Below are 21809 nucleotides of genomic sequence, written 5' to 3' on the forward strand. Positions count from 1 at the left end.
GCCCAATCCAAGTCCAATGCGCTTTGACATTGGTTGTGAACAAAACAAGCACAAAGTGCCAAGCGTCAGCTGCGTCTCAGCTGATCGGAAGTGTTGAGCGCAGCCTGGACGACTTGGTCAGGGCGATTGAGGCTAACTTGGCTAGCTTGCTAGAGTGGGGGGAGACATGGCCGATACCATAGCTGATACAAGGAGGCTATTCACTAAGCCTCAAAATTTGAATGACGCTTATGGACCCCCAAGTAATTTTCTAGAGATTGATGTAAGCAATCCTGAGACGATTGGTGTTGGAAGGGGACGATTTACCACGTATGAAATCAGACTGAAGGTGAGTGTACAGACTAAATGCTAGTTCATCTTAGCTAACTAGGCTAGCTACATTATGAACCAGCGGTTATAGCTTGCTCAGGGCAATGAACTCACCACAAAGAAAAGGGCAATCAGGCTACTTAAAGTTATATTGGCTGCAATTAGAGTTCCCCAAAATAGTTACCTGTTCTTACCGAAGGTGCTAGTTTAAATCGGTTTACAGTAGTAAGTTGTCGACACTTAGCTTGTGTTTGTAGCTAATGTTAATGCTAGCAATAGCTAAGTCAGGGTTAGCGTGCTGTATAAACAATATGGCTTCATGAAATATGGATTACGCAATTAGTAATATTCTGAACTCTTCCATTAGCCTGTGTGATCAATTTATTTGTATGTTAGGTCATTCACTGTACGATAATTACCCTGTATAGTTAAATAAAGGAAGCTGGTGTTGGACTGTAGCTAGTTGGCTAGTTCTGCTAGGTAAAGTTAGCCAGATGTTCTAAGGAATGCCATCAATATGTTAGACTTATCCTGCTGTTTCATTAAGGACTGTCAGTCAGTGGGTCCTGTGCACCAGATGACTCTTCTGACAATCAACCCATTAGATACAGTTAGCATATATTGTTGTGCTTGTTGAGGCCCTGGTGCAAATAGAATGCAAAGTAAAACATTTAGTTATTTAATAGTCCAGCCCAGACAACTGTCATACTGAACCGTTAAAGAAAAAGTTCCAGCCACACCCCTGTGTAAATACAAGATAATGGTATTCGTCACACACATTGCATGACGTGTTCTGACAAGAGGCATATATTAACAAGGTGAAGGGGGCTTGTTTTACACATCACTAATCTAACTTTCCCCACAATTTGAGCGCCTAGTCACATTTTGCATTTACATGCAACATCATTCTTACCCGTTCACACTAACACATTGTGAAATATTGATGTCAGCAATCACAGAAATATTTGTGGCTTCCCTCCTGCTTAGTCACATCTTTAGTATGATCATTTGTGCATGTAGCCTATTTTTATTCTCAGACATTTAGCAGTCAGCTACTTTGGAAATGTGCGACAGGATGTGAGCCTGTGGAGCTGGATCAGAAACCATCCAACCCACTCATGATGTGTATTTCCTTCCTGTGCCATGAAGGGAAGCAAGACATGGAAGTGTGTTTGTTTGCATGAAGCTGCCTGACTGTCTCAGGAACCTGCTTTTACAATTCTCAGTATAGAGTAGAAGCCTAACAGAAAGTTGTCCTATATTTGATCCATGCATGCTTACAATTCTACCTTTAGTTTTTCTCTTTCCTGTGACTTTTGAAATGTTTATTTGAGTGATTTCATTTGGCGTTTTAGTTGAAGAACAACGCATAAAAAGATATTCACAGAACAATAAAACTTCTTAAACACATCTCGTAAAAGCATAATCAAGCATAGAATCAGCATATAAAAGCATAGAATCAGACAAGGTCAGGTTTGAATCCCTGACCTTGTAGTTTTATTCCTCTTGATCTTACCACGTGACACCACCTAGTGCTCCAGTTCAGTTTGAGAACAGACACGTGTTGTGTTGTAATCAAGAATGATTCGAGATGAGAGTTGATACTATTGTTTAGTTTATCTGTGAAAAGCTCACAACAGCACAAAGATGTGAGATAGTTATCTCTCTCTCCCTCTCTCCTGCCTCTCTCCTACCTCGTTCCCTGCTGTCCCCATCCCTCCCCGTTCCTCCCGCCCAGCTGATTGTCTTGGCTCTTTCTTGGTTGTCGTTTGTCTTAACTGACGTCCCCCGTGGTTAGCGGCCTGGCGTGTTTAGCGGCCCGGTGGTATTTATAGCTTCCCCATACCTAAAGAAGCTTGAGAGAAGAGAAGCCCTGTCTCCAGGCATTAGCGACAAATCTATGGCTACTGTACTTGATTAGCGTGTAATAATTAGCATATGCGTGTAATCAGTATTATTGTCCTCCGTGTAGACCCTGGTGACCCTGATTTGCATTAGAGCGCAGGAGAAGAGGAGCTTCCCTCACTTCTCAACAAACGTGGTGTCAACTTTGCTTCACTTCTCTCCTTCTTTTCTTCTCCCTTTCTTTGCAAGTGTTTCACTCCTACTCTGAGGCGTTGTGTGAGCGCTGGGCTAGGCCCGGGTGTTCTTGGTCTGGAGTGCTTGGCGGAGGTGGGTGCATGTGTTTCGGTGCCCCGTCGCTTGAGATATTTTGGAACCAAATTTTTGAAAATATGCCATGAAATCTTTGTATATCGATGTCTCCCCCTCTTCGTCCCTCCCCCCTTCAGTCCCAGATCGAGTGAGATCCCACAACGCAGCACTGAGAGACTCTTCCTAATCCTCTCATTGAGAGGGCAGAAGAATGAGTCGGGCTGGGGGGTGGAGTGAGGGGTGGGGGATGTTTTGGACCCAATCTCCAGCACCCCCCACCCATAGGAGGGCACAAAGGCACCCCCCTCAGCTTTGCTGTAGCCCTACTGGTCTCTCTGTTCTCACCCTGGCCTGGGCTTTGTACTCTCTGGTATCTCTAGTTCATCTTGATTTTCTTCACTCCCTCTGGTCTCACTTGACTCCATCTGGTTCTCTAGTATCGCTGCTCTCCCTGTTCTGTGTGTCATCTCTCTGGACTCTCTTCCCTTCCACATCCCCCACCTCCGGACTTTCTCTGTTACCCCTGATCTGTCTGTGTCCTTCTGGTCTCTCTCTGGTCTTGCGGATCTACAGAGTCTTTAATGTCTGTGTTGTTCCTCTGTGTGTAGCCTGGGGTCCGGCAGTCCAGTGAAGGGAGAGCTAGGCCCAAGGTGATGACACGTTAGCCTAGGAGACGCATGTCCCCCTCCACAGACCTCTGCTGCACATTAAAGTGATCCGACGGCCCCTCCAAACCCCTGTAAAAGATGGAGGAGGGGGAGAAACTGAAGGACGGTTATCTGTGTCCGCTTCAGCCCCCCCCTGGGATTCCTCTTTGTACTGGCCTTGTCAGACTGCCTGCTTTTAAATCTCTGTGTTAATCTTCATCTCCAATCCAGATCTTGCAAGATCTCTATGTCCACTTCACTTGGGAGTAGGCGAGTTGCTGTGTTGTATAGTACTGTGTGGTGTTGTTAAGGCCTAGCTTGTGTGGTTTATTCCCACTATAAATGTTCAGGTCATATGAGGAGCTTTGTGTTTAATGAGCGTTCTGTGGTCACTGTCACATGAGAGACTAGTTGTCGAACAGTGATTGGTTATCCTGTGGTCATGTGATAAACTCATTGTAAACGGTCAGGCCACCATTTGTGGTTTTATTTGGAACATGGTTTATATCCTGTCACTTGTCATGCATATTATGTGACCATGATGATTAAAGGTTGTTTCATAAAAAACGCAACAGGTTGAATATGCAAATGAAAGGGGACAACATGAGGTGTGGTTAACTGAAGAGGATTGTCTCTATCTGCTGTAAAACTATTTCTACTTTGTTTCTATGCAATTGAAATATATGTGTTTTGTAGCCCTGCCCTCCAGGCCATTTCTTTGAAAGTGTTTGGTGCCGTCCTAATGTCTCCTGAATAGCGTCCCCTCTTGTCTACTCTCTTGCTCTCTCGCTCCCTCTCTCGCTGTCTCTCTTTCTTTCTCAGATTAGACGCCTGGGAAATTTGTTTTTGAACTTGATAAACAGAAAGGGAGAGGGGGGGGGGGGGTGGGAGAGAGAGAGAGGGTGCGTGGGTAAAAAGCACAGCGGCAACATTAGACCTTGCCTCTGCTCGGCTCCCCCGTCTGCGTAAGAGCAGCAGCTCGCGTAGGTGAGTGGACTTTGGGATCCTACTCTGTTTATGGACAGCAGCATGTGAAGAAAGGCCTCTTACCGCTCGCTCTTTCTCCCTCTCGCTCTTTCGCTGCATCCCCCACCCCTCCTCTTCCCTCCCATAGCTTTCCCCTCTCTTCCTTTCTTTCTTTCCATTTGGGGGAAAAAAGGAAAAACCTTTTGGTCATTAATAAAAATGCGAAGGGTAGGTTTGGTTGGGGGGTGGGGGGGTGGGCTTGTCAGGCACAGTCAAGTGTAATCCAAACTCTACAGCATCCGCTCCGACAACTATTTTAATGGAAATGGGGTACATATTGTATCAGGGCTACCATATCCTACTTGAAATGACAGTATCAAAAGTGGGAGTTGATACTATGGCAACAAAGCAGCTTTCTGCCTGCCAGGCGAGTTGGAGGGGGGGGGGGGGGGGGGGGGGTTAAGGCTGTCAGGCTTTCGGGGCCTGAGTGAGTGAGTGAAAGAAAGAGCACTCGGAGAGAGAGAAAGAGAGGGACCCTCTGCCCTTCCGGTATTGTTCCGTCTTCCTCTCACCCTTTCTGGAATATGATGCGATGAGGTGGCATTGTGCTGCCATTTTTAATACTTTCATTCTGAAAGCAGAGATTGGAGGGGGGGGGGGGGGGGGGGGGGGGGGGTAGTGATGCTCACTAAACTTGACTTAATCCATCCTGCTAAAAGCTAATGTATAGCCAGTCTGAAACCATTCTCTCAGGAGAAGGGTGACCCGTCTCTCTCTTTGGCTTTTTCTCTCTGTCTCTCCTCTCTATTTAGGCTCTCTTCACTCCCAGTCTTTAATGAGCGGGAGTGCTATTGTCTGTTCTACCTGTTCCATCCATGTGTTTCTGGTGCAGGCCCAGACTACTGCTGTGTTGAGGCTTTTAACAGGACTCTACTCAGTGAGGAGCAGAGAGGGTGCAAGAGAGTTTCTGTTATATTTATGAAATGGTTGACTACAGTACTCTCTCAGTACTTAGCCTGAATCTGATCTCAGTTTCCACCCTTTGTTCATAACCTTACTTTTCCTCACTCCTCTCTCTCTTTTTTCTCTTAAGGCTTTATTAGCAAACACTCATTTGGTTACAGCTTACAAAGCACACATTTCACACAGTCTTTGACTATTAACTTTTTATGGATAAAATGCTCTCTAATCAGAGCTTACAGGTTTCCCTTCAGTCATTCAGAACAACACGCATTGCTGTTGTGATTTATGCAGATTTATGTGACTAAAGGCATCCTACAGGTGTGTCGCAACTAGGGATGGGTATGAGTAGGCTACTTGATTTGTAAAAAAGAAATCCATTTTGGCCTATATAATAAATATATGTGTGCATTAAAAGCACAAGGAGAAAGCAGAGGGGACAGATGACAGGGAATCTCGCATCACCTCATTTGCTCAATTGCACCTCAATTGAATTCAAATCAAATCCAATTTATTTGTATAGCCCTTTTTACACGCAAGCATGTCACAGAGGGCTTCACATATGCCCATAGAACTGCCCCTCAACCAACCTAAACCCTCAAGGAAGACAAGGAAAAACTCCCAAAAAAGTCTCAACAGGAGAAAAAATGGAAGAAACCTTGGGAGGAGCAATTCAGAGAGGGATCCCCTCCTCCAGAGACGGTTGGTGAGAGAGAGGAGCAGAACACAGGCTAAACATAGTCATACAGTGTCGGTGGGTTTTTAAAACACCAAAATCCATTGTTCAACTTTATATAACTTAACTTCAATTCACATCTACATAAATGCATTAGGCCTAGATGGTAATAAATACAGGGCTGTAGCCTCCAAAACCAACGTTTAGCAGTTATGCGGGCCAAGGCGGCTGCAGATGGAAAAGTAAACCAGCCCCAGGGTTTTTTTTACCAGCTGCCTTATTGATATAATTGGAACATCTCAATCTTTGTGGATATGTATAGGGATATTTTTTTTTCTTTCTTATCAGTGTTTCCTCTAGGTGTACAGCTTTGAGGGGGGGCGGGGGGGAGACAGACCATGTAGAGACAGAAATGACATGCCATCGTGTACATTTTTATTGTATTTTTTATTAACTCGTTATTAACGAGTAGGCCTATTCCATCATAATTTAATGCTAGTACTTGAATATTAAAAACCCCTAGTGGTGACCCATGACCTTTTGTTTGATGTGGTTCAGGTTTAACTGTAATAGAATATCAAGGGCTGGACTACCAGTATGAAATACTATCATCCAACAGACTGTGTAATGGTGTACAAACTATGTTCTCTGCTGGGCTGGGCTGTAGGTTCACTCCATTAGCCCTGAAACCCTTCAGCTTTCTCTATCTCTCTTCTCTTCTTTTTAATGGGGCCTCTCTCTCTAGCCCCCACACACACTGGGAGAGGCCGAATGTGCCTTTAATGTGAAAAAAGTAAGCTTTAAAGCAGGAGAGTTTTGGGTTGGTCTCCTTGTCCCTGTCACGGTGAAACCATGGAAACCTGAGGTCCTGCACCCCACCCCCTCCAGACAGGTGTGAGGATAACACAGGGGAAAGAAACCAGATCTTTGACGTGTGGCGCTCCCAAACACCACTTCCTAACGTGTGTGTTTCAGAAAGAAAGGCTGCTAACTATTCACTTTTGAACCCCCCCCCTCCTCCCAGCCTGCCCTTTTCCTCACTCCCTCCACCCACCTGTTAATCATGCCAATCTCTTAATCACAGGGTGCAGAAGGGAGGCAGGACAGGAGGTGCAGGTGACTTTCCTAACTCCATATTCTCACACTTTGGCTCCTTTGTAATGTAGGTGTGTGGGTATGTGTGTTAGGTGCAAGGTTGTGAATGTGTGCATCGGGTACTGACACCCATGTGTGTTCATTGTTAATTCATTGTGTTTCTGAGATCACTCTGTTCTTCAACTGATGGGATTAGCGTCGCAGCGGTGGCAGATTACCTGTAACCATGATCTGTTGTCGTGGGGATTAACTTCTCAGCATTCCGGAGTGTTCTGGGAGACCTGCGGCGAGGAGAGAGAGCAGAAGCTAGGAACGCTGACCTGTGAAAACTCCCATAATCCTCTTGTTATGGGTGGGAGGGGGGGGGAGGGGGGATTGACAACTTCACCTGCTGAGGGGCTGGAAGTGGAAAACAGGAAAACAATGAGGGATGGAGGGAGGGAGTAGGAGAGAGAGACAGAGAGAGACAGAGAGAGACAGAGAGAGACAGAGAGCGACAGAGAGCGACAGAGAGCGACAGAGAGCGACAGAGAGAGACAGAGAGAGACAGAGAGAGACAGAGAGCGACAGAGAGCGACACAGGCAGACACAGGCAGACACAGGCAGACACAGGCAGACACAGGCAGACACAGGCAGACACAGGCAGACAGTGACAAAGAGTAAGAGATGGAAAGGGGGAGACGGGGAGGGAGTACTATAGGAGGAAGACGGCTACCCGTGACAGGTAAGAGTAACAGTGTGACATATCCAATCGATTCAGAACAGCTAACTGATCATTCCAGTTCCAGAGTTGTATTTTACATCTTGCTTCCAGCACAGCCTGACTTTGTCATTATTGATTTTCCAGTCAGAAAATAAAACCTATCTTGATGCTTACAGATGCACTTTGTCATTATCAAATCCTGTCAGTATATTTTTCTCTCTCTCTGCCTCTTTCTCTCTGTCTTTCTGCCTCTCTCTTTCTCTTTGCTCATTATTGTAGAGGGGGAACAAAAAAATCCATATTTTTGAAGAGGGGATGAAGGGGGATAGAGGAGAGGAAGGCCTCTGTTTCCTAGTGAAAAGACTCAGAGGAGATCTCAAGGGCAAAACACCGACTTATAGGAGAGAGGGGGAATATGAAAAGGAGAGGGAGGCAATGAGAATAGAAAGGCCATGTCTGAATTACCCTCTGCTGTTACTTCTGTTCTGACCAGACTGACCCCTCCCTGCCCTCCCATCCTTCTTTTTCTTCTCCTGCTTTCTCTTAGTACTCACGCCGCACCCCCACCCCTTCCCCCCTTGATTTTATTCATCCATTTACTTAGCTCGTCACTTACCTTTCCCTCATCCTCACACACACACACATTAACTCACACTAATACACACGCTGTCACACACAGGCATAAACACACACACATCCGCTCAATCCAATCGATCATGTTTCCTGTGGCTCACGATGCCTGAATGCCAGCCTTCCTCACCAAATTTCACCGCTCTCATGCGTACTCTCTCCCTCTCTCTGTGTGTGTGAGTTCTGACCTTCTGCGATTGTAGTCCTTCCATGCTAAATGTTCCGTCTGTCTGTGCATTGTCCTGGACAGGCTGAGCTGTGCTGGCCCATCTGAAGAGCTTTGGCATTGTGCTGCCAGTCTGCTGCATGCTTCACTGTTTTGTTCAAGGGCCAACATTTCTTCCAATTTTTCCGCCGCAAATAAGAAAAAGCCCTCTCAAGTGGCTCTAAACAGTAACTTAGATTTACATACTCATGGACACACAGTGCACATTCACATTTTGGTATTCAAAATACAGACCCTCTTTCTCGCTCTCACACAGGCACTCTCTCTCACACACATACACACACACATCAGACCTTCATGAGCCACATAAGTGGAAACTTTTTTTCCCCCCATTTCATTTTCCAATTTGATTTGTACGGCTCTTCATGAAGTCAGAGTGGGCTACCACAAGGCTAGTAACTAACAACAAACTGAGCAATCCTGGGTCGGTTCAATACTCATACCGCAGCCATTACTCCCCAGCATTTCACTCATTCTCTAATGGCCGACCAGACCCTGAGTCCTGGGGGAGAGGTGCAGTGTCCCTGAGACTCATCACAGTGACAGTGTAGCCCATGTTGGTGCTGCTTTCTGCAGCATGACCAGCACATGCTCATACATCAAAATAGGTGTGTATGCATGTGTTTGATCCCGTCTTCAGCGGTCTAACAGAGTCTCTTCTCCCCAGACCAACCTCCCTATCTTCAAGCTGAAGGAGTCCCGTGTTCGTCGGCGCTACAGCGACTTTGAGTGGCTTAGAGGGGAACTGGAGAGAGAGAGCAAGGTGAGATAAGCTGGTGGCAGACACACACACTGATTAGGTTGTCTGTCTGTCTGCCATTGAGCCCAAACAGACACAAATAAAAACTGTAAACGGCTCATTAGAGTTGACAAAGTTTTACCAGAAAGTTCTGGGAGCATGATAAGCCTTACATCTACCGGTAATAACTGCTTCAAGTTCAACGACTCATGAAAACCAGCCCCAGTACTTGGGCTGTGTTATGACTGCTAGCAAACAGGGTGTGTGTTGTATAGGACAGAGTGCTGGTACCTGAGTAACTGGTGTTTTTTGTGTTTGCCGTTTGCTATGTTTGTTGATTAAGTATCAAACGCATGTTACAGTGTTGATCTCGAGCAGATTCTGGTTGATTGGTGCCTATGCAAACCTGGTTAGGTTTGGTACACTTAATAAGGAGTCATTTTTGCAGTTGTATTTAAATAGTTATACATGTGCTTGTGTGTGTGTTCCACAGGTGGTGGTCCCCCCTCTCCCAGGGAAAGCTCTTTTCCGGCAACTTCCGTTTCGAGGGGATGATGGGATATTTGATGACTCCTTCATCGAGGAGCGGAGACAGGGACTGGAGCAGTTCCTTAACAAGTATGTCCGCATCCGTATGTGTCATTTCAGTCAGTATTGATTGGCTCAGAGTTATGTATCTCTCTCTTTTTTGCAAACACTTTGTCAGCATTGTTCAACATCTAAATACAATCACTAAAATAATCCCTTCCTTAGCCCATCCTTAACACACACACATTTTCCTCCTTAACTGTCTTATAATTGCCTTGTAAACGAGAACAACAGAGGCGGCAAGTACCCCCCCCCCCCCCCCCCCCCCCCCCCCGATATCCACCACCTCAATACTTTTTTCTTTTCACATTTGTTTTTTTGAGACGTGTAATTTATGATAATTGCATCTGAAATTACAGCACAGCGCCTCCTTAAAGGGACGGTGTATGTGTACCTCTGCTTATTTTTGATCCTGCGTGTCTTCAACCCCACGCCAGAACAATAAAAGTTAGTGGGGTTGTAATTAGTTGCTTTGATTGCACACTTGGCTATTATCTTTGGTTCATGTGCAAATACATCTAGTTTGTACGTGTTTGAATATTAAATATGTATAAGACGGGAGTGAGAACAAGAGGAAAAAGGGTCCATAAAATGGTTTGAATTGAGAATGTTTCAGTAATTTATGTTTTTCTTGTGTGCGTGTGTGTGTGTTTTTTCTCTGGAATTAAACACAGATCTTGATCATGTCTTTGTTCAAACTTAATATCTGTAGAGCTGCTTAGCAGCGTTGCTTAATCTGTGATTGAGAGCATTGTTCCCTCTGACTCTGCCTGCTGGTGAACATGAGCACCACTGGAGACACAGATGACAGATTAGTACAACTCTGAAGGAGATGGACATGTTCTTTATCAACTGAAATTAAGACTCAAGATAAAGTCAAGAAGGGTGAGAGAAAGTTAGAGAGAAAGATATTGAACCCCCCCCCCCCCGAGCCGTGTGGGCAGGGCCGGGGGTGAGTGATGTCTTTAGTGTGACGAGTCATGACCCAGGAAATTCCTCTGTAATCTAGTAATGGATGTAGATGGATCTACATCCATTTGTAGATCCATCTACATCCATCACCATGCTGGGAAATGAAGTATGAGTTGGCCTGCTTGTTTGGTCTTGGCCTGGGTGGGTGTCCCAGCTGGTCCTGGTTTGACCTGCTGGGTCTGGGTGACAAGGTCCTGCTTCTTCTGGGTCTTGGTCTTGTAATTCCTGGTGTGGGTGGGTTTGGAATTTGGCAGATAAAGAAATAATAAAATAAAATACAAATTATGTTGTTAATGGCTGATTACCCCCAGGGTTCCTATGTTTGTGTCCCTTTGAGATATTTCTCATTTGAGTAGGCAGAGTTGAGCTGCAGTGCAGTGATGCACTGTGATCATGACTGGTAGCACTGGGGAGGGACATCATTTCTCTGATCCCAAAGTGACCCCCCCCCCCCCCTCCCCCAGCCCACACTTCTCTGTCCTAACTCTCTTTCGTACGTTTCCTTCAGCATATCTTGATGATGTGTCCTCCAAGTGACCTGATTGGTTTTTAGAAGGTTCTAAGAACGGAGTGGTCCTAATCAGACTCCCCATCTTCTGCAGCATATGTCTCTCACAGAGATTTAAGATGGAACATTTGAAAATGTCCTGCAAATTCCCCTCTCTTTACTCCCTGTCCCTGTCTCTCTCTCGCTCGCTCTTTCTCTCTCTCTCTCTGATGAGAAATATATATCTCAACTAATATAGTATTGAAATTCCAGTTGTACTGAAGAAGGTCGAGCATGGTGTGCAGTCCGTTTAGCAAGAGAGGCATCCTGACCTTACAATTGGGGTCTTTTTTTTGTGTGTGAACGTATGTAAGCAGGATTTTGCTTAACCGTGTAACCTCCCTGCAGTATATATGTTGCCATGTGTGTCTCTGTGTGTCTGTCTGTGTTGCTTTCTTTGCGTCTGTTGCTTTCTGTGTGTCTGATACTGTTCCTGACTGTATCTGATGCTGTCTGTGATTTTCTGACTGTATCTGATGCTGTCTGTGATTTGCTGACTGTATCTGATGCTGTCTGTGATTTGCTGACTGTATATGATGCTGTCTGTGATTTGTTGACTGTATCTGATGCTGTCTGTTATTTGATGACTGTGTCTGATGCTGTCTGTGATTTGTTGACAGTATCTGATGCTGTCGGTGATTTTCTGACTGTATCTGATGCTGTCTGTGATTTGTTGACTGTATCTGATGCTGTCTGTGATTTGTTGACTGTATCAGATGCTGTCTGTGATTTGTTGACTGTATCTGATGCTGTCTGTGATTTGCTGACTGAATCTGATGCTGTCTGTGATTTGCTGACTGTATCTGATGCTGTCTGTGATTTGTTGACTGTATCTGATGCTGTCTGTGATTTGTTGACTGTATCTGATGCTGTCTGTGATTTGCTGACTGTATCTGAAGCTGTCTGTGATTTGCTGACTGTATCTGATGCTGTCTGTGATTTGCTGACTGTGTGTCGGGTGCCCCTGCCCTGTACTGAACCTGTCCTCTGGTGTGTTTCAGAGTGGCTGGTCACCCCCTAGCTCAAAATGAGCGCTGCCTGCACATGTTTCTACAGGATGAGTCTGTGGACAAGACCTACACCCCTTCCAAAATACGGCAAGCCTAAGAGCATGGTCCAGCCCAGCCCAATACCCAAAGCCCTCTCAATCGCTAACGGGGTCCTACTTGGTCCACAAACACTTGTATTATCTTCACTCTTTGTTTTGCAGTCACACTCTGTCTTTTAGTCTTGTTTGATTCGTTATCTTGTTTTTGGCTTGTTTTCAACTCTCTATTGGAGATCCTACTAAGAATGGTCTACTCTTTATAACTGTGGTTGAATATAATTTGTATAATCGTCTTTCTTATTTTATTTGTCTGGAGATGCCACTAACTTGGGTATTTTATGTTACCTGTATTTATCAGTATGGTATGTCCTGGATATATAGTCATTTTAAAAAGAAACACAGAATGTCCACTATTCCGTGTGCACAAGCCTCATGCTTGTCTCCTCACCGTTGTACAATTGGAATGTCCGCACCATAACTGTGACTTTTTAGACGGTCCCTGCCTCTGAAAATCACACTTTGTAGATGGTCCCTTCCACAGTGAACAGAAGCATGTGTGTGTACACCAGCCAACAGTTCTTCTGTAAATGATTTTCTAATGAGCAAAAACAGATGCACAGAGGGAACCTGAAGCATTTCTACTGGCCATGTGCGTTTCGAGATTTGTATACTGCTGTGCCATTTTGTTTATTTTGAAAATTTTCCAATAAAACAGGTCAAACGCACTCATATGCACGAGGTGATTGTGTTGGGTTGTGATTCTTGTTTCAATATAGGTGGCTGAGCGGTTAGGGAATTTGGCTAGTAATCCGAAGGTTGCTGGTTCGATTCCCGGCTGTGCAAAATGACGTTGTGTCCCTGGGCAAGGCACTTCAGTAGAATTAACACCAGTTGGGACTTGACCCCATCCTCTGTGCAGGCTTGAGGTTCAGTTTACAGGCTGGGTACATGCATAGGGCAGCCGTCTCTGGGGACAGGGTTAGGGGCACAGGTTGGTTAGGGGCAATGGTTACAGACTTACAGACACAGTCCAAGTTTAAGACAGGCTACAGAGACAGTATACGGGCATTGTTTACAGACCAGGTACAGGGTTAGGGTTTCATTACAGGTAGTTTTGTTGCTCCAGTCTCTGGGAACAGTTTATAGTATTGTACTGTGGGCAACGGAATTCATCAAAACGACGATTGTCTTTCATTTGTGTGGCACTGTTCTTTGGGCTGTTACTTTTTCACACAGGGAAATTCTCATAGAAATCTGAACAGGAATTAGAGTAGCACCCTTGATTTGGAAATGTTCTTTAGCCCTGAAGAGACTACTTGGCATTCTGTTTTTGCAAACTTCTACCAAGGAGTGTTCTAGGAAATGTTACCATCAAGGTCCAACCAATTGCATCTCCTCAGTTTTCACTATGAAGGGCACATTTTACTCATTTTTATTTTTCAACTTGTAGGGATATTGACTTTACCATAACTGAACACCAGCAATACAAAATAAGTAATGTTTTGCTTGTGTAAGACAGAAGACAGAATGCACTAATAGTTATTTTTGTTTTATTCTATTATATTTCAGTACACCTCTCACAAGTTAAAACTCCCACTTTGTACAACAGAAAAAATATTTACAGCAAGCAAAAAATTCAAGTGCTGAACATTTGTTTTTCAGTGTTAGTGTGAAAAATCACAAAGGCTAAAGTTTTTAATGCTGCGCCTCACACGAACACAACAACACACACACGATGACCAAAGACACCTGAACGCTCAAATTAAACTTGTATCAAGAGTCCAACAGACAATTTGAGGCGGCTTATTTAAGTCCATGAGTGAGCTGTTGCAGGTCAGGTCAGCGGGGCTTGTGGGGAATAGTTAAGAGCTCCCAACCTGAGCTAAATTCTCCCCCTATCCATTGCGTGCGCCTTGTCGCGCAGTTCTGACGCGCCACCGTGTTTGGTTTCAGCCCTGGGTCAATGGACAGACAGTTTGGACAAATCCTGTTGTCGTAGACCCGGCGTCGTCTTTTTGGTTTCTTCCAGTCGCTCGGATTGAACATTGCAATAAAGGATTGAAAATGCATTGGTTGTGAAGCTCATTGGTCTTGCACACACTCAAAAACATCAGGAAAGATTCAAAGTCATTTTGTTATACGCAGGTTTTCATCCCCGAGTGATTCTTTACAACTATATAGATTTAGTAGGCCTATGTATGTAAACCAAAGCTGGCAGTGCCTTCTGAAGATTTTCAATATGCTACATCCAATTCTATAAGAGAATTTGCAACCTTGGCTTTAAGGTAACGGTTATTCTCTAACCTACTTGGTGAAATCAAGCTGTTTTACAATCGTGTCAACATGCTGTAATAATGCTGAACTGTATCAAAATAAACAAGGATAACTTGAAACTTTGCGTCCTTCAGAAAACGAATGCTACAACCCCAGTGCTCCTTTCTATGTCTCTGTCTGTGTGCCCACTCATGGACACTCCTCTTCAAATGTGTGACTCTTGTTCTTCCAAAATTCATATGTCACTTGATTTGTACATGTCAGAGAGCAGCCTTGTTATGGGGACGTTTCCGATGGTCTTCTTGAAGAAGACCTCCTCGATGGTGGACGGGCTGACAGACCTGAGGGCAGGCAGCAGCAGTAACAGCTTCCCAAAGCGACAGGGCTGAGTTGGATATCTGAAATAAATCATATTTTATTGCATGAGATTCTGTCTTCAGTTTTTGTCTGAGATTGGATGCTATTATTTTACGTTTCTTTAAACGGTGGTTGGATGCTATTATTTTACGTTTCTTTAAACGGTGGCCTACAAGTACCTATTTTCTTCAATCAATAGCCTTTCTAGCCACATTAAGGAGGCACTTGTGCTTTTAGACCAGTCTTGTACACACACACATTGAACACATGTATGCTAAAACTTCATTTTGGCAACAAACCATTCTTTACTTGAGTCTACTTTGATATATGGAATGAACATTTGCATTGTTTGTAACAATGCATGTAGGCTCCTGTTTGACCTACCTAGTGTGTATGTAGCTGTTGAGAGTGAGCTGGGCCTCATCTTGTAAAGCGGCGATGGCGCTGGCGTTACGGAAACTTCTCAACTCAGGCACCACTGTGGGTTGGTACTGCATATGGACAAAGAGAAACACACAAATGATACAAAAATATTTTTGCATCATTACATTTTTCTTACCTTCTCTTTTTTGTTTGGCGTTCTTAGCGTTAAATCAATCCATGTTTTGATGTAGTGCTGTATCCTAATTACTGCATTTACCATGACTAGACTGAACCACCTCCTCAACTTACCAGCTTTTGAATGTCACGATGCACTTCAGACAGGCAAATTCGGTGGCGTCTAGACGCATCTGCCTGAAACGGGTAACGACCTCTTGAAGTGCCTGTATTTCTGAGACGATCTTATTCAATCGTTGGGACTCTGTATTGTCTGTGTTCATGCCTTTATGAGAGGGAATGATATATGTTTTAGTAAATATTAAATTGCATTATAAAATAAATAACGTGTTAATGTAGGCCTACCTAGGCTACTATGCAAATGTATCTATTTTAGTGCCACTCGGATCATAGCCTAATATATTTTTCGTAGGAGGGTCATGTTATAAAAAAATGTGGCTATTTTAACGTCAGATTATTATAAAACGATTTTTAAAAATACTTAACATTTTCTTAAACAATGCTATGACAGCCCGTGCGCATTACTTTTACGTACCGGAAACAGCAAGAAGAGTGTTGGAGTCAACGGGGATGGCCCATTGCGCGATGCCCAGAACAAACAACTCTCTCCAGGCGTCCTCAAGGAGGATCAGCTGGAAAAGGGGACACTAAACCTCAGTTTCCCAAATGACCACAACTGAGCACACATTAGACATTAACCTGCTGACCAAGCCGAGTTATGGTTGATTTCGTTAGTACGCAATCCATACCTGGTCAGGTAGCGGAAGAGTGGAGAAGGCAGGAAACACTTTTTGCCCACTTGATGCTCATAAACAGCAGGCGCGCAGCAGACTCGCACACGGACTCGGTGGCGACCTCGTACAAGTACATTGGGCGTGCCGCTGACCTCGTGAGGGTACTGTAATGGAAATATGTTACAAAACAGTCAGAATTTTTTGTTGTACAATTTTGTACATTTGTAAAACGTACAAAATGTCCTCTGTAAAATGTAAAATGTGACAACATTAGCTCTGTGGATATCATATTAACAGGTAAAAAAAATATAGCATAAACACCTGCTGACAAAAGTGTTAATATTAATATATTCGTGCTGTGAGCTGGATTTCGGGTGAAAATGTGAAGGACAGATTTTGTGTGCCTCGAAGCTGTTGAATCTGGACCAGAATGTGTACTTCTAAACCTCTTACTACAGAACGAGAGTGGAACAAAACATGGCTTGGGCATAGGACCGAATGGCCGAAAGAATGGCAGAAAGAAGATAACTGTAGGGCCGGGACCTTTACCTTGGGCGTGGGTTGTGCAAGGCCCACAATGGTCTGTCTCTCCGGGGTGCTGGCTACCGTGCTCATCTCCAAATTGTGTGGCTCCAGTTGCGTGACCGTGGTGAAGAACGGTGGCCCCGGTAGAGACGAACCCGGAAAATGGGTCGATGAACCATTCACCTCTTTGTGCCCCCGGAAATATAGGGGCGACCTGCTTGCGTATGGTAGATGTCCTTGGACCCCTCTCGTGCTGCACGGCTGTGTAATCATGGGGCAAAGACGAGACTCTTTAGCAACCTACTCGTCTGTGAACGCCTTATTTACTAAAATGTGTGTTTTGTGGGGTTGAGTGTGTGAATAGGTTTGCCTCTCATGAGAACGTTATGAATACATGCTCTGTTAGCCCCTCTGTCCGCTGATTCAGTTAAATACGACCTTCCCATCCGATTTCGCCACCTCAAATCAAAACGTCACTACCGGGCGTATAGCCAAAATTATAATTTAATTAAGCCTATTGTACCGTCTTTATTCATGTTCACTTCCAGACACTTTTTCAAGCGGCACGCTCGGCATTGGTTTCTGTGCGTTTTGTCCACGGGGCATCCCCCTTTGATAGAAACGTGAGAGAGAGAGAGAGAGAGAGAGAGAGAGAGAGAGAGAGAGAGACGAGAGGAGAGAGGAGAGAGAGAGAGAGAGAGATAGAGGAGAGAGAGAGAGAGAGAGAGAGAGAGAGAGAGAGAGAGAAGAGAGAGAGAGAGAGAGAGAGAGAGGAGAGAGAGAGAGAGAGAGAGAGAGAGAGAGAGAGAGAGAGAGAGAGTGAGAGAGAGAGAGAGAGAGAGAGAGGAGAGAGAGAGAGAGAGATGAGAGAGAGGAGAGAGAGAGAGAGACAGAGAGACGAGAGAGAGAGAGAGAGAGAGACGGAAGAGAGAGAAGGAGAGGAGACGGAGAGAGAGAGAGAGAGAAGAGAGAGAGAGAGAGGAGAGAGAGATCGATGAGAGAGAGAGAGAGAGAGAGAGAGAAAGGGGGGTGGGGGGAGTGAGAAGGGGGGGGGGGGAGAGAGAGTTGGGGTTAGGTGAATTGCTCGTGAAAGGGTTCTCAAACATTTTCTTCACAGGATGCCAATCCACAGGTGAAGGATCGTGTTATTTATCATAGTCCATTGACTTGATCCCCTGCGGCTTCAACAGCAGTCTCATCCCTTCATGTGGATAAGTAGGCTCTATCTCTCCCGCCCACTGCTGGCTAAATCCTCGCGTTAGTGTCATACATTAGATTGGATTACACCTAATACATTAAAGCGGGACTGTGTTTAGCCCTCAGTTCAATGGGACTTGGGTGTTGAGATTAGGCCCCTAGACCCCTCGCAGTGGAGGAGACTTAACACCCGTAAAAGCGTGCGTAAAATCACATGAAATCACAAAAAAAACGGTAGATAGGGGGGCATCACCTGGGTGTACATACTGGGCATTACATAAGTAATGTATTAAAGGATAAATTCCCATTTGTTTCATTAAAATAATTACAAACAAGTCTTACCTGTGAGCCGGATTTACAGACGTAGGTTCTGTTTCTGCGAATGCTCCTCTTGAAGAACCCTGAGCAGCCGTCACAGGCGTACACGCCGTAGTGCTTACCCGAGCTGCGGTCGCCGCACACTTTACACGGGATATCCAATATACGACCTGAGGAAAAATACATGTTAAGACTTATTTATCACTTTTGCTTTGCGGGCATCCGTAATAGCCCGTTCCAAAAATAACAACACGAATAACAAAGATCGAAACTTTAAAAGAGTGTGGCCAAAAGGGTCAAACTTTCTGGCTTGTGTCCCCCAACATCATGCAGCCCCTCTCACCACTATAATATCAGGGGAAACAACACACACACGGACACACACACACACACACACAGCGGAGAGAGAGAGAGAGAGAGAGAGAGAGAGAGAGAGAGCATCATGACAATAGACAGAGTTTCCGCGCCTTAATTTACTGTCCAGCCATGGGAATGTAACGCGCGCATTTCTGGTGAGTCCGGTGGGAAGCGTCATATCTGGGTTCTCTAAGACAATGTCCGTGGAAACACAATGGAGACATTAGGGAAAGTGTTAACTTAATGATTTTCCCTATTGAACTTCGTCTGACTGCCCCGATCTCGACAAGCTGCCAACTCCCCTTCATAATGGGACTCGACAGCTGCTTTATCCTGCTAGTCTATAGGCCTGCGGATTAGGGAGTGACACGGCACCGAGAATAATACACACCAACTCGTTTCACGAACTCAAATGAAGTGTATGTTAATCGACCCGGAGTAGATGAAAAAATGTGATTTTTGTAAAGATTCTGTATTCAAATCTATTTAAAAGAAGTATATTTGTATGTATATGAGGGAGTCTTTTTCATGGAGGGGAAAGCCGTCTATGTAATTACACTGACGTTTTGCCACCTGCTCATTGCTGCACCAGTGACCCGTCAAAAAGGGTAGCATGGGAATTCGTATTCTGCCCGCCTGATAACAACAGGGAAGCAAAAACAATCGACTTCGGTGAAGATTTGGGACTTCTACCCCAAATATGCAAAGCGGAATGAAATTGAAATGGCATATTACAATTTAGTTAACATAAAAAGATCGAAAAAAAAAATCCACAATGTCAAATATCGCAAAGGAAAAGATTAGGCTATTGGAAAAAAAAACTGAACAACAACTTAAGCCTAAAATTAGTTAGCAACATATTATAATTCGTTGTTGAAAAAATATTCGATGTAAAGAAATGTGTTTTAGAAATGCTTTGTAATTGTTATTTTGCAAGAAATACACTCTTTGTAGTTCTTTTGTCGTCATGTCGAAAACATGAAATATTGGCCTGCAAGTTGTTTACACTGCTACAGGCCAGAGTGTGTCCTGAAATTTGAGGCCTATGTACAGGCCGCACACGAGCACATCAAGATTGTCTAAACATCGCCTAATTTAATAATAAAGCATATATTATGGTAAAATGTATAGCCTATATAACGTTGTTTGGAAGGAATAAAACTGCCCACGAGTTTGTTGTGCAACGAGAAAACGTCTTTAACTTCTCGCCATGGGGGACCTATTCGTCGCCATTGTGTTCCGTAATTGCTTAAAGATATATGGCATATTCCATTAACGTAATTACCATCAAGCAGAAAACCTGCTGAAAGACCTGACTGAGTTTTACTGACTAAGGGAAAAGTTTTTTTTTTTTTAATTTTGTGACCACCCACAATGTGTGAATGAACTTGAAGCAGCAACATTTAAATAAAGACTGCGTGTATTGAAACTTTTGACCAAAACGCAATGAAACTACAAGGTTGTTGAAGACGTTTATAGTGAACGGTCCTGTAGCCTACTTTTAACGTTGCAAACAGCTAATAAATCTGTCAGTAGATTATATATAGTCTCAAACATATGTGCAATGTAAAGCCATTTGCAAAATATGATTTCAAATTATGTCTTTATCAGATAAAGATCTACAAAATAGGCGTCTTATTCCTATTTCAATTTATTTGGGCCTACAGTTACCAAGTTGTGTGAAGTGTGGTTTTGGTGATTGAAGGTTTTTTGTGGTGAGAAAATGACTTTTTGCTCTTCACAATAAACATTCATAATTCCAAACTCGATGAATTCAACAGTTTATCAAATTTCACCAAATGACGGCAGCCCATTATGGGTTACTTTACAAATGATCACAACACACACGCACACCCACATTTGTGCCATGTGTTAATGCATTATTTTAAACACTTAAAAGGGCTATTTTGAACCCAAGTGAGTCTGATTAGAAGCATTGTATTTATCTCTACATTGTACAGTCTTACTAGCCAATAGATAGGATTTTTTAACAGAAATTAAATAACATTCAAACCTTCAAGTTAAGATCTATAGGCCTATGTCTAAGGAAATAAATAGCCTACCCCATGAAAAATACACCAGCAAAGAAATGCAGTTACTAGCCTAATATAATAGCCTACATTAAAAGACAGTATTGTACAATGATAACAATTACTTCTATATTGTAGTTCTATATCATATTATTTATGATAAGTGCATGAATATTTTGAACGTTTATTTACAACTAAACAAGAACTAGTCGTAAATGTACCATTTAGTTACATACAGACAGAGATACGCATCCGACCACCTAGCGCATCGGACGTAGCCTAACATATTTCTTTAACGTCGGATGTCAACATAGCTGTCTAATTTGAATATCTTCAGTATGATGGGGCTATTATTGGATTGTTAAAGTTACTATTATCTATAGTCTTCCAGCGCAAAGACAAAATAACGCACTTACTTGATTTAACATTGAGAATATCTAAACAGCCACTTGTTGAACCAGCGGGTTTGCTCATCGTGGATACTTTCTTTTCAGGAATACTTTCAGTACTTCTGACGAGTCAAAATCCACGGTTACTGGCTCTGTGTATATTTGTGATCAAAGCTGATTAATGATAACATCTGCGTTCCGTATCCTCTGGAACCAGTTTATTTCAGTGTTGTCCGGTTCTTCAACTTTTTGGCAGATTCTCCACGATTCGCACAAATCCAGGTGTCACGTTGTAGGATCGGTTCCGTCAAGTCTTGGTAGAGTCAGTCCAAGTCTTGGACTGGCTGAGGGAAACGCCGTAGCCGGGAGCCAGAACAGTTTCAAGGGGAGAAAGAGATCGGGTCCTTGTTTTCTCGGAGCGCAACTGGCGCACAAAGTCAGAATTAAAGAAAGAAACAGACAGCAAAGTAGACGGAGCGGGTATAAACAACTGATCCAAGATAACTCATATATTCTCCAGTGTCACTAAACAACTAGCGCAAAGACAGCTTGTTTAAACCCGAAGTCGTGGTGACTTACTGATGTAAGTCGTTAGATGAAAGCATAGTAATATTTATGAGAAGTGTGAGAGGAGGCAGAGGGTGGAGAACTCCACTTCCTTTAGCCACTTAGCTCCCCCATGCTCTCTACTCCCAACTCCTGTGCCAGTATGACGTCATCCGGTGGAAGGGGAGCGAGAGGGGGGGCACTCAGGAGGCAAATGAAGTGATGGTTCCAAAGACATAGGTTGAAAACGAGGAGATAAAGAAA

General features: G+C 43.9%; 2 protein-coding genes across 2 annotated transcripts; one reads left to right on the top strand and one right to left on the bottom strand.

The window, feature by feature from the left end:
* The first annotated feature begins 73 nt into the window (after positions 1–73).
* Positions 74–12998, top strand: snx3 (sorting nexin 3). The gene is made up of 4 exons (XM_067242250.1): positions 74–328; positions 9034–9129; positions 9599–9723; positions 12214–12998. Exons 1-4 carry the CDS (start codon positions 167–169, stop codon positions 12317–12319), a joined length of 489 nt encoding a protein of 162 aa, XP_067098351.1. The 5' UTR covers positions 74–166; the 3' UTR covers positions 12320–12998.
* Positions 12999–14769: 1771 nt separating this feature from the next.
* Positions 14770–21084, bottom strand: nr2e1 (nuclear receptor subfamily 2, group E, member 1). The gene is given in 12 exon segments (XM_067242249.1): positions 14770–14932; positions 15276–15369; positions 15568–15714; positions 15985–16081; positions 16199–16231; positions 16233–16322; positions 16324–16347; positions 16733–16915; positions 16917–16969; positions 17232–17321; positions 18250–18393; positions 21027–21084. Coding segments are annotated over 12 exon segments (1176 nt in total).
* Positions 21085–21809: the final 725 nt, after the last annotated feature.

The sequence above is a fragment of the Osmerus mordax genome, chromosome 8 (assembly GCF_038355195.1).
Source record: "Osmerus mordax isolate fOsmMor3 chromosome 8, fOsmMor3.pri, whole genome shotgun sequence".
Lineage (NCBI taxonomy): Eukaryota > Metazoa > Chordata > Actinopteri > Osmeriformes > Osmeridae > Osmerus > Osmerus mordax.

Coding starts and splice junctions, on each gene's coding strand:
- snx3 (XM_067242250.1), top strand. CDS start 167: ATGGCCGATACCATAGCTGATACAAGGAGGCTATTCACTAAGCCTCAA. Junction 329..9,033: donor CGTATGAAATCAGACTGAAG/GTGAGTGTACAG, acceptor TCTTCTCCCCAG/ACCAACCTCCCTATCTTCAA. Junction 9,130..9,598: donor AACTGGAGAGAGAGAGCAAG/GTGAGATAAGCT, acceptor TGTGTTCCACAG/GTGGTGGTCCCCCCTCTCCC.